Source organism: Terrapene carolina, unplaced genomic scaffold, assembly GCF_002925995.2.
Source record: "Terrapene carolina triunguis isolate 2854851 unplaced genomic scaffold, T_m_triunguis-2.0 Scaffold58, whole genome shotgun sequence".
Classification (NCBI taxonomy): domain Eukaryota; kingdom Metazoa; phylum Chordata; order Testudines; family Emydidae; genus Terrapene; species Terrapene triunguis.
In genome coordinates, this window is record NW_020664409.1 from 67,155,264 (window position 1) to 67,172,764 (window position 17,501).

Consider the following 17,501-nt stretch of genomic DNA (forward strand, 5'->3'; position numbering starts at 1 on the left):
CCCCCCGCCGCCCCTTACCAGGTGCTGCCCCAAGCATGTGCTTGGGTGCCTGGTGCCTGGAGCCGGCCCTGGATAGAGCCACAGGGCACACCCCCAAAATATGGATCATCTGGGAGGAAGCCACGGCCATCTATATGGAGGCCCGCAGTGACCATCCTGTTTCCTGTCAGCTTGGCATGGAACTTGACAGGTACTAGTGACTGTCCAGGGAGTTTTGCAGTAAAAGTAATGCAGTCTTAGGCTGTAGTATTTTTCCAGGGGTATGATATATATCCACTCACAAACACATCAACACAGGGCCACCCAGTCCCTTCCTCCTCCCTCTACAATGGATCCCAACCCCACTGGGACTTGAAAAGGGCAGACGCTGCCATGGAGACAGATGTCTCTATTCTTAAGTGCTAGAGAGAAGGGAGAAACGTGCACAGAAAATATATTGTGGTGGGTTTCTGGCATTTACTTAAAGCAAATGAGTAAAAATTGCATTAAAATCTCAGGTTTCAGTCCCAGGAAACTATATTTCAAGTATATTGCATCCAACAGTCAAGAGCAAGACAGGCACTTAAGCATTCCCCCCTGTAATCTTAGAAACCTCTTCCTGAGAATTAAATGCTTTGCAAAAGTTGATGAACATTATTAAAAGTAAACGTAATACTTGAAGTTGACTGTCTTTTAGAATGCACTATGATGAGTACATCTTTGAAAACAAACTTCTGGCTAGATTATTATAAACGTTTGTAATAAACCTAATTTTGTTTCGAATAAATCTTTACTATATCATCTACATAATAAATTTGTGGGGTGGGGAGAGAGTAGATTTTTAGAAATACATTATTTTGTAGTATTTTTGTCTAGTGTGGTTAGATTTGTATGGGGTTTTGTAGTAGTTTAGGAGTTCAATTCCAGAGACATGCCACCATTTCTCTTTGGCTATCATTGTTATTAAAAAGACACTGACAAATATTTTAGTAGAGGGTTATTTTTATATTTTATTGTTTGTAGTACTCTCTTACAAATGAAATTCACCCATGTACAGAGGGCCTACATGTAGTTTATGTACCACTTATATTTCACCTAAGTTCTCAAAATAGGTCTGTAGAGTTTTTCTTTTAACCTCTCTACACAGGGCTCTTCACTCACGTTCTAATGGTCCTCACACCCAGTTAATGTTATGGACACCAAAACTATCATGCGGGTGATGACATTCTACAAAATGGATGATACGTGGCATAACAGGAAGGCAAGGGAGATAGCATGCAATGCCTCGATTCAGGAAGATATTGAAACATATGCTTAATTTTAAGCTTAAAATTCAGAACATACTTTAGTAGTAAAGTATCTTCCTGAACTGGAACATAGGAGAAAAAGAATTTGACTTCACATGGAAGTAGGCAGCATGGAGGGGGAACATCTGACCGGGATGAAAATGCTCCTGTTACACTGCTTATCAAGTCAAGTGGCCTTCCTGTGAAATGCACCCTGAAATGAGTTTAGTTTGGATCAGGCCTGAGGTTTGCTGCTTTGTAAACATTCTGCCAATTGAAGTCATTGGGAGTTTTGTAACTGATTTCAGTGGGAGTTGGATCAGACCCTTGATGCTCTGCTATTACTGCCAAATTGTGCATTATCAACATATAAAATGCAATAGATCCATTAGAGCCTTTTAAATCCATAATTTAAATGCTATAAAATGTAATATGTGTGTGTATATATATATATTTTAAATATCTGTTATTTACTTAACAGACTTGATTCAAAGGAACCTTTCCTGTCTGTTGGGTGAGTATGTTTATTTATGTATCTATAGCTATATGTTTTTAACAATTATACAATATTGTTGACCCCATTAGACCCAATAAAATATAAAATGTTGAAATGTTAAGTTCTCTCATGTAAATAGTCATTCATTACTATACCTAAGCTTGGAAAGCAGAGATTTTAATCAGTAAATGTCAGCAGACATTGATTTCTCCTTCTACACAAACATGACAAAAATATTTTGTTTTTCTGATTAACTGAAATGAACAGAGGAAATTTTACATATATGTTAGATGATGCTCTTGTAGACAACTGTTGTACTAATTGTCTTGATGTTGTTCTACCAGTTAATATGAATTTCATGTTATCAAATAGTTCTTTATTAATTTTAGTATGAATTTTGACAGTATTTTTAATACGATTAACATGCTGTTTTTAAAATGTCCTTACTAGTGCAAAAATAAGTTGATAAAACTATTTGTAAATATTGCTGTTTTTCATTCAAATTTGTAAAATATAAAATCGGATCTTTTCAAGCTTATGAACCATGTCTATATTGGTATGTGTATTAAAAACATTTATAAAACTTGTAACCTCACATGCACTGTCACCAATTTTCATACTTTGTCAATTCAAGCAATTGATTCGTCTGTTTTAAAACATTATTTTTAAATATGTTGTATTCTGGAAAACAGTACTCACTTGGTAAATGCACCTATGTTTGTAAGGTAAGTATTAGTATTGTATGTTTGAGTCACAGCTACACTCTTCTTCGTCTGTCTTCCCTGTATCAGTATCACTTTTCTCTAAATCTACTCTAACGCACTGTTTTCTCTCTTTCTTCTTTCCACTTCACTGTCCTTGTTTTTTTCTATCCAATTCTGTCTTCTTGGTCTCTTCTCATTCCCTCATGCTTTCTCCTTATTTCTCAGTCCTCAAAACTGTAGTATTGAATACTGCTAAGAATATATACAATAGGCAAAGGGTCCTGATGCAAAGTAGTCAGGTAAGAGCTAATCTGAGCACATAAATGATCTGTAACTTCCAAACCATAGTATAAAACCAAGGAGTCAAGAAATGCTCCATAACCTGTATATATAAAATACAAGCAAACAAAAGAAGCATGTTAGTTATGGAGTCAAAAATGTAGTGAAAATAGGGACCAGATTCTGCAAACATTTCTGTCCACAAATAACCGAACTCATATGAGTCGTCTCAATGATGAAAATGGGATTGTTGCATGAATAAAATTACACACATCAATGTATGCCAGATTATGCCTAATCTTTCTTCGTTTCTGCCGTATAAAATAACTAAGATTTGTTTGGTCATATCTTGAATCAATTGCACACTTTTTTTTTACTTTTTTTTACTTTTGACATATAATTTAATTTGTTTTTTTACTTAGGCGCTCAGAAATAAAATAAAATGCTTTTTAAACTTTGTTCTTATTCTTGCGCTGGCATAATCTGAAATGACCAAATGAATTGTTTCACCAATTTGTGTGACTAATTCTCACAATTTATCAATTACCATGATATTTGGTGTTTTTCTCAAAACCCCAGCTTCTGAAGTCAGGTGGTTAGATGAAAATATCTGTTTTCATTTAAAAAAATAAGTTTATATCCCTTGTGGTTGTAGGAAAAAATCAAAACTTGGCACAAGTGTACCATAGAGGCTCAAAAACCAGAAGGCAGATAAAGAAAAATATCTCATAATTAATAATTTATAATCGCATAATTTGGGGGGACTATTTTATGATTTTTGAATGTCTGGGGTTGACAATACTACATTTGTTTTTAGCTACCACTCTGTAGAGTCAATTTACCCCCAGCACAACATAACAACTCTGTGATTTTACTGCTCAAACTAGCTGCTTCCCAGGAGGGATAATCTGAACAATGAAACCTAGGCTCTATGCAGAACTGTGCAGAGGTTTGTCTGGGGCACCTCCTTTTATAAGGCATTGTTTTCCTCAGTTGTAATTATCATATGTCAAAATGCAAAAACTTCCCTCATCTGTAACTTCCTTGCCTATTACTTGCCTTTTGCCATTCCTACGTAGCCAGGAAGAAGAAGCAGACTTGCTGAGTCATAGGCCTGAGTAAACAGGTCTCCTTCTTAGTGCTGAGTCAGGGATTTACTCCACCTAATTGAAAACTGATTTTTGTTTTAACTTGTTCAGAGACTTTGCTCCCATGCTGAGATGTTGGATTGCAAGTTTCAGCCCAGAATGACGGCTGAAGCCATAAACCCCTGAAACTACATTAAGTGCTTGTTATAGAGTTACCGCCTCAACCTTAATTAGAATAGCACATGTGTACCTGTAATATCCCTTACATTTAGAGTAGGCCAAAGCAGCTATCTAAATTAATTTTGGTTGCTTACCGATGATTTGGTTCTGCAGGTGAGCTTTTCGTTTATCTCCACTGTGCAGTGGAGACTTGCTTGCACCTTCTCATTTTACTGCTAGCGAATGATAATTATACTTTTTTATTATTATTATTGCTGTGTCTAGGCTAATGACCAATAGGGATCTTCATGATTGCTTTTGTGCGTTTGTAACTGTGCATGATAGTGCAAAGCAATATTAAATGTAGCAACCTAAATGCCAAAGGCTAAGTAGACGTGTGTAGAAGTGATGAGGAGCTGTACTGCCCCAGTGGGAGCTACAGTGAGCATAGGCAGAGACTCACGGATTGTCTACACAGGGACACTCAGAAAAATTAATCTGAATTAACTAAAGGTGTGAATTTAAAGAGGTGTAGTTAAAGCAAAAAGAAGACTGAGGAGAGATATAATTGCTCTCTATAAATATATCAGAGGAATAAATACTAGGGAGGGAGAGGAATTATTTAAGCTCAGTACCAATGTGGACACAAGAACAAATGGATATAAACTATAAACTATAAAATATAAAATCAGGAAGTTTAGACTTGAAATTAGACGAAGGTTTCTAACCATCAGAGGAGTGAAGTTCTGGAACAGACTTCCAAGGGGAGCAGTGGGGGCAAAAGACATATTTGGCTTCAAGACTAAGCTTGATAAGTTTATGGAGGGGATGGTATGATGGAATAGCCTAATTTTGGCAGTTAATTGATCTTTGACTATTAACAGTAAATATGCCCGATGGGATGTTAGATGGGGTGGGATTTGAGTTACTACAGAGAATTCTTTCCTGGATGTCTGGCAGGTGAGTCTTGCCCACATGCTCAGGGTTTAGCTGATCACCATATTTGGGGTCGGGAAGGAATTTTCCTCCAGGGCAGATTGGCAGAGGCCCTGGGGAGTTTTCGCCTTCCTCTACAGCATGGGGCCCGGGTCATTTGCTGAAGGATTCTCTGCACCTTGAAGTCTTTAAACCATGACTTGAGGACTTCAGTAGCTCAGACATAGGTTAGGGGTTTGGTACAGGAGTGGGTGGGTGAGATTCTGTGGCCTGTGTGGTGCAGGAGGTCAGACTAGATGATCATAATGGTCCCTTCTGACCCTAAAGTCTATGATTCTATGATTCTAAAGCACCGTAAGCCCCTGTGAGGACACTCTTAGGGCTTGTCTACAGTTAAAACGCTGCAGCTGTGCTGTTTTAGTGTTTCAGTGAAGCCACTTCCTACACTGACAGGAGAGCTTCTCCCATCAGCATAGGTAATCCACCTCTCCAAGAGACGGTAGCTATGTCAACGGGGGAATTCCCCAACAACCTATCGCTGTCTACACCAGGGGTTAGGTCAGTTCACACCCCTGAGTGAAAAGTTATTCTGACCTAATTTCCTAGTGTAGATCAGGCCTTATTCAGAATAACAGTAGCTGTAGGACTTGTTACATAGTGAAGCAATGTGCACTACAGGGTGCAATTTCTAAAACACGCTAATGTGTTGTGCACTAATTGGTCTGTGTAAACCCTACTGGCGTGCACTAGAAGTTCACTGGTGGACTTTCACACCACTGTTTCAAGCACTAGGTCCACATTGACCAATTAGCGCACAATACATTAGTGTGCTTTAGAAATCATACACCTGTAGTGCACATTAGCACACCATGTAGACAAACCCTTTATTCTGTTTACCTTAATCCACTTTGAAAATTAATTTGGATTAACTTTCCTGACTGTCTCCATGCAGACAAGTCCTTAGAATGGTGTGGCATTTATTCTCCTTTCCAAGGGTGGCCATTTCCACAGGCAAAGGTGGAGGAGAATGATGCCCATTTCCTCTTTGCCCCTCACCACCCTCCTAGGGCAATTTGCACACCTGGAGTACATGTGGTCATAGTCCCTACATCTCCTGAACAAAGAAGATGTGGTTATCGCCAGCCAGAAGGGACCACTTGATCATCTAGCCTGACCTGCTTTATTACGCAGGCCATAGAACTTCCCAGAATTAATTCCTGCTTGAACTAGAGTATTTTTGGTTGTTGTTTTTTTAGAAAAACATCCAGTTTTGATTTAAAAATTTCTACCACAATGCTGGGTAAATTGTTACAATGATTGATTACCCTCATTGCTAAAAATTTGTGCCTTATTTGCTGCCTTTTAATATGTCACATTTGGGTTACATTCAGAAGGGGCATAAAAGGAAGAGAGAGAAATACAGCTGATTTTTTTATGGCTTTCAGCCCCTGCCAGCTGCACAGAATAGGTTTATTTGATAAACAGGCAGTAGCTCTTCACAGTGATTGGCTTTGAAAATCCATTTGCTTCGAACATCTTGTCAGCTGAGAGTCAAGCTATTTCTCCTCCTTTTGTGTAGATGTTTAAAAAAATCAAATCCAAACTGCTGATTTTTCAGATCTTTTTTCAAGCATAGTCATTTGCGATAAACGTTACACATTTGGAAGAGGGATGATCTGGGGATGGGGACAGTGGGCTAGGGGTGGGATGGAGTGGGATGTGAAATGAGTTGGTGGTCAGAGAATAGCGTAGCTGAATTCGATGTATCGGAGCCGACTTACCCCGCTGTGAGGACGGCGGCAAAATCGACCTCCGCGGCTCCCAGTCGACGGCGCTTACTCCCACCTCCGCTGGTGGAGTAAGAGCGTCAATTCGGGGATCGATTGTCGCGTCCCGACGAGACACGATAATTCGATCCCCGAGAGATCGATTTCTACCCGCCGATTCAGGCGGGTAGTATAGACCTAGCCTGAGTTTAATGCACAATAGTTATTCTTGAATAACTCCATGTGTGGACACTTGTATTCCAGAAAAAGAGGGCCTTGTTCTGCTTTAGCATAATCCCCTTTGAAAGTTATTCTGGAACAACTCCATGTACAGATGAGAATTTATACAGTGAATAATTGTCCTTTTATGAAAAATCACAAAATTGGCACTGACACATTTTTTGACAGAGACCCCATCACCTGAATGAGCTACCCTATCCTCAGAAGGATCCCAGTTCAGGAAAGCATGTGGTTAGGTGTTGTCCTGAAAAGAGGTGCTTTCTTGAATCATGGGCCAGGAGAGGTCCCACTAGAACCAAGTGGGGAAACTTTGATTGAATGGGATGATGAAGCTTGCAGTGCTGTCCTGCAGTGTATGTGACTAAATTCTGGAAAATTTCATGCTACAAAAATTTGAATTATTTTCAGATACTTTTAAAGCAGCAATGCCAATTCCTGCTGTAAACTTGCTCCCTCACATTTCTATATTTCCTTACAGTACTGTCAAACTACATAAAATCCTTATTCTCGCTACTGGCAAAGCTATTTCTGTAAGTTTTATTTTATGCTTGCTTAATATAAAATCTTTCAACATTATTTATAATGCAAGCTTCTGGATTAAATAAACACACAACAAATCTTGCATATATAGCATAATTTGAAACAAAACCTTTGCAATTTTTGCACATTTCTAAGATGTAGGTATTGCATTCCGAGTCTGTAGTTTAGATATAGGACACAGCTCAGAAATGGAATTATACCTCCAGCTCATTTGCCTTAGAAGGATATATAATAATCTGTGCTGAAACTTAAGTAGCATGTTTAGTGTTGGCTAATGTAACCTGTTTATTCATTTACTGTATCAAGGGCCAGTCCTCCTAAATAATCTTTATTTTAATTTTGCATTCCCTTCTCTAGTGACTTTTGCAAATAGCCCTCATGACTGCTAATAAAAAAAACTAGTAGGGAATGTCTCTCTAGTATTTTGGTGCAGATTTGCTCCTGGCTTCATGGTGCAGGGATTTAGTTTTCTCTCCTGCACCATTCCTTCTGGTCCAAGGCCACAGAGGAAGCTCTGGGAGTCCAGGGAACTACACCTGGGTAGGGAACAGGAAAAGGGAAGGCTGGAGGAATATGTGAATTATCCTCACCTTTTCAGACCCGCACCCCATTTGAGTCGCACTGGGAATTCAGATAAGAATTAATGCAGTCTGAGCCTGAGGCTGTGTTAACTTTCTGCTGCTTGCCTCTATGTTATGGACCACCAGCCGAGGAAGCCCTGGCTGCATTGCAGGCCAAATGGAGACATTTTACCTAGGAGCTAAAAAGGGAGGGTCCCAAAGCCATTTCTGAGGTACAGGGTCTCCTGTAGATCATCTAGGTGCTCCATGGATTTTCGAGTTCTAGGGAAAACGCCTCCTGTTGATTTCAAAGTTGGAGGGCAATGCAAATGTCACCCCTCAGAACTATTTGGAGAAAGCTCTTCCAGAGGAAGCTTTGCAGATTTTTAATTCCCATCAGAAGGAGCAATCAGGCCCTATATGAATTAGCTATTTCCTTTGATTAATATTCCAACCAGATCTTTCTATTTTCTAAGGTGCTCAGTAGAGGTTCTTTCATTCAAGTTCATTAATTCTTTGAACAATTTAGTTTAATACATACAGCATGAAGCAGAATAAGAATGCCGTGGCAGCACAGCAAGATTATTTCGATAACAATGTCACAAAACCTTAACCCCTGACTGGCTGATGGGAAGGGGGAGTCCACTATCCCTGATGCTCCACTTCAGCTTTTAACTGTCAATGGGGAAAATACTTTCCTTGAGAAGAGAAAAGTGGAGGATAACCAGAGTGAGGGAGAGGGCAGCTTTAAAAATTAATAGTTAAAAACGTAGCAAATTCTGCAGCCCTTCCTCGCGTTCTTACGTGTGGGCCAGCTGCTCAGTGTGAGTAATGTTCTCAGGGCATGTGGGTGGTGAGAGGAGGGAGCACACACTTGAATATAATAATTCTAACTTATATAGAGCTCCCTGTTTGCAAGGTAGCAACTGTATCTCAGGCTCTGTGCTTGGAGTTTATTCTGCCCAGGAGACAACAGTTACCTTAAATACAGGGCATATCCTAAAAAAAGTGGGAGAGATTGAGTTTTGCATTTTGTATAGCAGCAACGTGGGGGGGGGGGAGGTTCACATGCAAATGTCACAATGACCCTGCATTTCACTTATTACTAAATGTGAAGGAGGTGTAGCTAGATCCCAGATAACTAGGCGGGAGGCTAACACAGAATGAGGGTCCTCGTATGGAAAAGTTTGCAAACCACTGTGCTATACTTTAAAAGAGCTTTACTGGATACACAACTTTCCCAGTAGCTTTCCACAAGATTTAAGATTTAATATTCTCTGTTTCCTATCAGGCTAATTAAGATTCTTAAATAATCACCTCATCCACCCACAGCACTAGCTGTCATACTGGTTCATACAGAGCTCTTTGCTCGAGGATCTTCCTGAAAATCTGAGATTAGTGAGAGTTGGATAGAAAGTGTGCAGCTCCTTTTCCAATTACTGCCTCTCTCAGTCTGCTGGTATTCTCATCTTGTCTCTGTCTGCGTAGAGACTCCAGCTTTTTTATTGTTACACTCAGCTGCAGTCTAAATAACGGTAATATTGCCCCAATGTTTCCCTGATTATTTCCATTACACACACATGTGTGCATATATAAATATACAAAATGACTAATACTTTGGGCAAGGAAAGCTTTTTCTAATTCCATTAACTTTTATTAGCGACAAACTCACTGAATGAACACCCTAAGAAATCCCTCTTCAGCTCTCTGACCTTAAAATCATTAGTTATGTTGCACTTCATAATTGAGAGAGGCAATAGAGCATGAGATCACTTTTCCTTCTCCTGGTTATTCCATTTGCCCTTCTCTTTTTCTATGTCTCCTTCACTTCTGTTACCCAAGACTACCTTTCCATTACTGTTTCTCTGGAAGCAGTATGTAAGTAGCATTTTTATGCTCTGGGTTAATATCAAATCAGTAGCATAGTAACCCTCTGCAGATAAGGATCCTGGTCCCATCTATACAAGAGGGCCTCTTGCTCCAGCTTTGCTGCTCACTGGCCTTGATAAAAAGCCTATTTTGTTGCGGTCATTGGAAAACATGTTGAATTTCTCCTGCTACCTATCAAGCTTCTTGGGCTTCACAAGAAGTAAAGTGTTTTCAGGGCTCTGACACCTTTTTGGCCTCCCCATCCAGAGCCTCTCCTGAAAACAGTAGCAGGCAATGCTAGAGAGGAGAATTCCTTCCTCTAGCAGCAACTGGATGGCAAAGCAGAGCAAGTAGTGGTACCTTGCAAAAAGAGGGCTTTCTCAATTCAAAACAAAAACGAGTTGTAGTTTGGGACCTGGAGTGTGGTGAGGAAGACACTGTTTTCTTCAGTGTTCTCTGCTGTTTTAGAAGCAGTTTCCTTTCAACATACACGATACAGAATTGGCAAACACTCCCTTACACAGGGTTCACCAGATGTACAAACAGACAGATACCATAAATGCAGTAGCTGAGGAAACACAGTTGCACAGGACCTATTCTGTTACTAATTCCTAAACGTATACCATAAGATGAGTGCCAGTGGTGGGACGGGGGAGCTGAGGCAGGGAAAGAACTCTAGGGAGAGGAAACTGCTATGTGTGAGGAGTTCTTGAAGGAAAACTCAGGGGAGGAGAGAACTCAGGAGCACTGTGGCACCCACAACAATACACACACTGTGCAGACATACCAAACCCGCAGAAATTGGGCTTGGTTTTGGCTTAACTGGCTTGTGAGTTGCTTGTTGGCTAGTTTTTGGCTTGTTGCTTCTTCTTTTTTTTGATTGGCTCCCGGCAAGCAGAGGCAAGGGGATCAAGCGGGGGCAAGCAGGGGCAAAGGGGAGGAGAGAGTCAGGGGTGCACAGTGGGCCCACCACAGTCCCAGACTGCATGCCGGGAGGATCTAGTCACATAAAGTGTTGGAGTCCTTAGGGATTGGCTTGTTTTGGCCTTGTTTTGAAATGGTATTAGCTTGATTTTTGGCTTATTGTGAAAGTCAAGGTGCTTATTTACCGCGTGAAAGTTGGCAACTGTGGCAAGGGTAACAGTTGGGGACCAGGGCTGTTTGCCCCAGGCCTCCATTTGAGAGGGCTCCAAACCAAGTGGTGTTGCAAGCTGGCACATGAGGTCACAGTGCCACTCACTGAAAATAGGTCTGGCAACCCTTTGGTCACAACAGAGGGACCACCAAGCCAAACCTGAGTAGTGCTGTGACCCCATGCACCTGGACTTGGGAACTGGACCCAGCCCTGTGAGACAGGAGCCAATGCTGCTCTTCCAGGTTTGGACACAGTAAATACACATTTAAAGTTTCATTTGTATTTTCATTTTGTCAGTATCTAGTACTGTATTAACATTTACAGTATATTTTCTGATCATTAATATTGAATTACAAATTGTGTTGTTATTATCATCAGCATCCATCTAGGCAGCAGATACCATGCGTGTGAACAGTACAAATATCCTTTTAGCTTTTCAGGTTCACTGACACCCATGCTTCAACAGCAATGCCAGATAGTTACAAATAATTGTAAACTCTTTAAATAAAGAGGGTGCTCAGAGGGTCAGATTGTCTAGTGGTTGGCACAGCTGACATCCCGCCCCTTACTTCTCTGACAGAGGTACCTCAGTTCTTAAGGAGGTATGGTAGATGGACCTGGACCCTCCCTCCCCACCAGGGCCCCCTGTGAAGCAATGCCTGAACAGGGACCTCCCAGTAGAGAGTCTAAGTCCACTGCCCTGGGCTACCTCCTACTGCTGTCTTTCTGTTTGGGGCATGGCCACTACAGACTGTTTGGACTATAATGGCTCAGTTCAAGTAGTGGCCACTTGTGGACTTTTTGCAGCATTCCAACATGCCTCAGCTCCCTCTGGGCAGGGCAGCAATAAGATTGATGGGGCCTAACCCCACAGTGTCTCAGTCATACAATTCACTCGGATCCTGGGTGCACCTCCATCTCCGTAGCAGTCTCCCTCGGTTAGGGACTCAGTGCTTCTTCCCCAGAGGCTGTCCCTGGCCATCAGGCTCCTAGTGATGCTCTCTTCATATAGGAAGGCAGCTAACTCCTGCCTTTTGGCCAGTCAGCCCAGAATTGAGACAAGTTCTCTCCTTTTCTCCTCCCTCCAGTCCTGGCATTGTCTGTAGGTACAGATGGGTGTCTCTCTTTTACCCGTTTTTTTCATCACAGGGATCCTAGAGCCCTTACTCACATGGGTAATTAAGGGATGCAGGATCAATCCTTGAGAGGACAGGCAGAATGCAGAAAACAGATCATTTTTCCAGCCCCCTCTGCCTTTTATCTCTAATATCACCAGCAGATACTATTTAGTGACTACAGACCATTAAGCCCATCCTTAGTCATTACATTATTTAAATTGAAAGTTAAAGTTAGCCAAGGCCTAGTTCTAGTGAAGTTGAGTTTTAGAACTGGTTAAATCTTTCTGAAAAGAGGTGAAGATATTTTAAGAACTAAATGGGGCAAGTTCATTCCAAGGCTACTCATGGTATCATATTATTCAGACAAGCACCAGCTAATTTCTGAAAGTGTTGGTGAATCCCAACATTTTCATGAGTTTTAGGGTGAGTAATTATGTGTCAAAGTCTTCCTACTGGAGTAGTGCCAGTTGCTCTTCATTATTCTCCTATCATCTAATCAGGGAGCACAAACCACAGTTAGATTTCCAAACCACAGACACCCTATGAATAACAAATACCAACAATCAAAAGTGCACAAACAACCCAGAGGCTGAAATGTGTTCACATTAACTATTTGTCAAGTATCTAGGAATCGTGAATACATTCACAGAAACAAGGATCGAATCACAGACAGAAAAAAAGGGCTAAATTAGTTGGATAATTTATTTGAAACTAATAATTTGACCAGTGCTATTGAACTTTGTGTTACTGGAGGATTCTAGAGCAGGAGAAATGAAACTGCAGCTTTTGGGATGCTGAAGTCAATGCAGCAGAAAGAATCAAACTTCATTAACACAGATCCTTTGCATCATACTGAATCAAACTGTTCCCGTCTCTACTGTACTGATAAAAGTAGTTGCTGGGTCTGTGTAAAGCTTTGTTTCCTTGCAAAATGAAGTCCTCCTGTATAGTCAATAGAAAATATTAAACACAATCATACTTTATATCTGTGCTCAAATGCCATTTGGTTTCAAGCAGACCTTATCTAGGCATCAATAGGTAGACACATTTCATGTTCTGGCTGATACATTATAGGCTATAAAACTATCCTGCTGTGTAAAGCATTCATAGAAAAATAACTTCACAACCATGTAAATCCAATATTGATGAGTAATGGTAATGTGTTTTTCTGGGGAGAAAACAGAAAATACTAGAGGTAAGATCAGCAAGCATATATAAAGAAAGAGACAGACATTAACAGTTTCAGTTCCTTCACAGAGTCTTGTGGATTATAGGACAGTATGCTGTAGGCAAAACTGAGAAGTAAATTATTATAATACAAAAGCAAATTTACTCTAAGATGTTTTTGTACTGCTGAAGTATAGTGTGGTTTACCTGTAGTGATATAAACATTGTAAATGAAACTTTCTCTAAATATTTACTTATGGTGTCATATACATATTAGTACATTAATTTTCTCAAGCAATACTTTGCAGTGTTATAAATGTAATGTAATTTTATGTTTCACAGGCAAGGAAGGTCTGATTGTCTTAGAAACATGATGACTAATGTATCTCAGTTAACAACAGTGACAAATGTGTCTTTCCAATTGTGGGATTGAATTTATTAGCATTTAACAATCATGGACATCTCTTCACTTTTTCTGGAGCAGGAAACACTGTATACTCAGACACCATTTATGAATGCTATATGAAAATGGAAGAAAATATTTATTAAAATATTACTAGATATAACAGCTGTTGCATAAAGCACATTATAAAAATGCATTAGTATTATGTTCTTAAGGGATAAGAACTATAAGAAAATATAATGAAATATTTTCTCCCATGAGTATTTTGCTAAAACAACAGGTGTGTCTGTTTTACTGCTTCATTGGAGCTTAATGTACTGGGTATGTTGCTTAGCAGTGCTCCCACATATATCTGCTAGTGTATGTATAGACTAGCAAAAAGGCCAGTATCCCAATGACAGGTTTCAGAGTAGCAGCCGTGTTAGTCTGTATCCGCAAAAAGAACAAGAGTACTAGTGGCACCTTAGAGACTAACACATTTATTAGAGCATAAACTTTCGTGGGCTACAACCCACTTCTTCGGATGCATATAGAGTGAAACATATATTGAGGAGATATATATACACACATACAGAGAGCATGAACAGGTGGGAGTTGTCTTACCAACTCTGAGAGGCCAAATAAGTAAGAGAAAAAAAACTTTTGAAGTGGGCTAGATGCTCATGATGGGCCCTTCTGACTGTAGAGCGTGAGTGTAACAGGAGTCGGACACAGAGATGCTGAATCGCGTCTGTGTCCGCTTTGTGAAAAGTGTTCACCTACAGGTGATGTGGCTTTTTTGTCTTTTATCATTTTTCTGTGTGAGATCATTCAAGAGTGTAGTGACTGTATTTTTTCACCCACGTAGTTGTTATTTGAGCATAAAGGGTGGCTGGTGGTTGTTGAAGTTGTAGTGGAAATCTATGAGGGAGTTTAGGTCAGCTGTCCAGATGATGAAATTATAATTGATATATCTCAGGTATATCATTGGATTTGTAATACATTTGTTCAGAAATTCTTCTTCCAGGTAACCCATGAAGAGGTTGGCGTAGTGGGGAGCCATCATAGTAACCATGGCTGTTCCCATGGTTTTGGACAGTGTTTGTTGTTGAATGTAAAATTGTTATGGGTGAGGATGAAGTGGATGAGTTTGGTGATGTGTTTGGGGTGAAATGAGACAAACACTATGCTCTCAAAAGAACTCACACAGAAAAATTATAAAAGACAAAAACGCCATATCACCCATAGGTGAACACTTTTCACAAAGCGATCACTCTATATCTGACCTCTCAGTCCTCAAAGGAAACCTGTACAACACCTTCAGTTATGAATTTAAGTTCCCACAAGTCTGGGAACTTAAATTAATAATTATGCTAGATACTAAAAACCCTGGGCTGAACAGAGAGACTGGATTTATGGCTTATTACAGCAATCTATAACCCACTAACCCCCACCCCAGCTTTTTCCCCCCCTTTCTCTCTATGACTGGAGAGGTGTTAACTGGCCTCTTCACCTTGAATGGTCCTTTCAAATATTTCTTAACTACTTAAGCTAAACATTCTGTTCCACCTTGTATTTAGCTGTGACACTCTGAGTATATTTCCCAGATCTGAAGAAGAGCTCTGTGTAAGTTTGAAAGTTTGTCTCTCTCACCAACAGAAGTTGGTCCTAAGGAAGATCTTGACAGCTGCATTTTGTATGGACAAGATTGGGGCAACTTGCATGTCAGAGAGGCCTAAAAGAAGGTTGTTACAATAATCAGGACAGGAGATTGATGAAGGCCTGGATGACAGACTTAGCAATAGGGTTGGAGACAGATCATTTTTCTGATGCTTTCTTTTGATATGTCTGACACCACTACCGTGAATGATCATTTTCACTCACTCATAGACAGCGTGGGCAATCCATGTAGGCTTCTCTTTCTGTTTCCATGCCCATTTTTTAACTGGTCTCTTTGTAGAAGGGATAATTCCTGAACTCCTTAAATGATTTGAAGAATGGAAACAAAGTGCTCAGTACCTTGGAGTCTCAAGCCTTATCTGAGCAACCATACCAGGTAGAAAATGTTGACTGTATCAGTTACCCAGTGCAAGTGGTGAGCAGATAACCTATCTTTACAAAAAAGTGTGAGTGCTCAAGAATATAAGGTAATTGGACAAAGCATGCATGCATGTCTGCTGGGAATGGAAAAGAAGAGAGGCTACTGAGCAGGGGGTAAAAGTAAGTAATTTCCCTCTTTTTTTCCTTTTTTTTTTTCTGTTTGCCTCCTGTCTTCTTTCTCTCATACCACTTCTTGTTTTCTTTTTTGTGAAAAAAGTGAAGCAGCACATCCTTCTCCAGAATCTGGAAGCATTCTTTTATAGGGGAGACTCTTCTCCCACTTCCTATACCAATTTGGCTTTCTGAGAAGTTGACCGGTACAGTGGTTGCCATTAAAATGTCAGCATTTTCCAACATTTACTATACAGTGGGTCAGAGATAAAATAGTGTTTCCTTATATTTAGACTAGGACATAGATATAGTATTTCAATTATCGCCCAAAGTTATCTGTTGATAAATATTGATATTTTGTATGCTGCTTGCCAACTGCACTTTTGAAAAAAACAAGTGCTGTAGAATAGGATAAAATATTGGGCAACCAAATATTGTCTTTTGATTGTCCAGCAATAATAGGTCTGTTTCCACTCTCCATTATGCTGGTTTAAATCAGAAGTAACTCCATCAAAGTCAACAGATTTACACTGGTGTAAATACTGTGTAACAGATCAAAATCGAGCCCACTTAATTTCAATGGTTTAGCGTCAGCATTTTATAACTCTGCGTAAAGAGAGAAAGAGCCAGCCCTTGAATTTGTTGTTGTTGTTTTGTTTTTATAAACTCTGAAATTGTCACCGTGTAATTAATGAATCCTTTATATACTGTGCTTTTGTTGTTGTTGTTGCATTCATTGCTTCTCAGGCTACCGCTCTTGAGAGTATATAAAGTTTCCAGAGCTCTATTTTTGTAATCTAAAGTGGTCATTCTTTCAGGTCTGATGCTGCAACTGTAATTTTAATTTATCAATCTGCCATTCAGTGAAATGCTGTAGCAACATTTGAAAAGCTTAAACCCGTCATTTATCCCTATACCTGTCAATGACACTCTTCTGCACTTGGCAAACCAAGTTAAATGGCACTCCTGTGACATGTACAATATTACCAATAAATTGGATAATCAATTATGTATGTGAACAGTTTGACAGGAGTATCCTGAATACATTGAATTCAGAACAAATTTTTAAGGGGCAGAAGCTCATTACTCTTGAGCTAAAAAAATACTGTAGTGGCATCAAGGCTGGCCTCACTTGCTCTATACAATTAAAGGACACCTTGGGAAATGGTAAGGTAGAAAACTTTTTCATTTCTTTGGTCTAATGTTCTCCTGGGGAAAATGTAAGAAATTGGAGATTACATCAGATGACCGAAAAAATAGTTTACCGGGGGGGCAGAAAGACATGGAAACGTTAAGTAGATTTATTTAGGATTCTTGAACTAGAAAAGTAATAATGCAGCATTTGGTTTCTAAAAGCATTGAACCAGCCACAGTTGCATGCATTGTGCACACACACACACAACAGGCATTTTTGAGCAGGAACAATAATAATACTTAGCACTTATACCGTATGTGACATTCTCTGGGCTACATTTCCATTAGAGATCCACCCCTTTTGCTCCTCTCATGCACCCTATGCTGCTCTGACAACGGGGCCAGTTGTTTCTCAGAATCAGAGAGCCTTATCCCTGATGTCCTTGATATCC

At 39.9% G+C, this 17,501-nt stretch overlaps 1 protein-coding gene across 2 annotated transcripts in view; it reads left to right on the forward strand.

Moving 5' to 3' along the window:
• Window positions 1-17,501, forward strand: part of RALYL (RALY RNA binding protein like) — a 315,944-nt gene that overhangs the window by 240,301 nt on the left and 58,142 nt on the right. The window contains exon 3 of one of the 2 annotated variants that reach the window (XM_026662827.1): window positions 1,747-1,779. The exons of the other annotated variant lie outside the window; for it this stretch is intronic. Within the exon in view, the coding sequence (XP_026518612.1) occupies window positions 1,747-1,779 (33 nt within the window). The remainder of the gene's footprint in view (window positions 1-1,746; window positions 1,780-17,501) is intronic. 2 annotated transcript variants of the gene reach the window in all.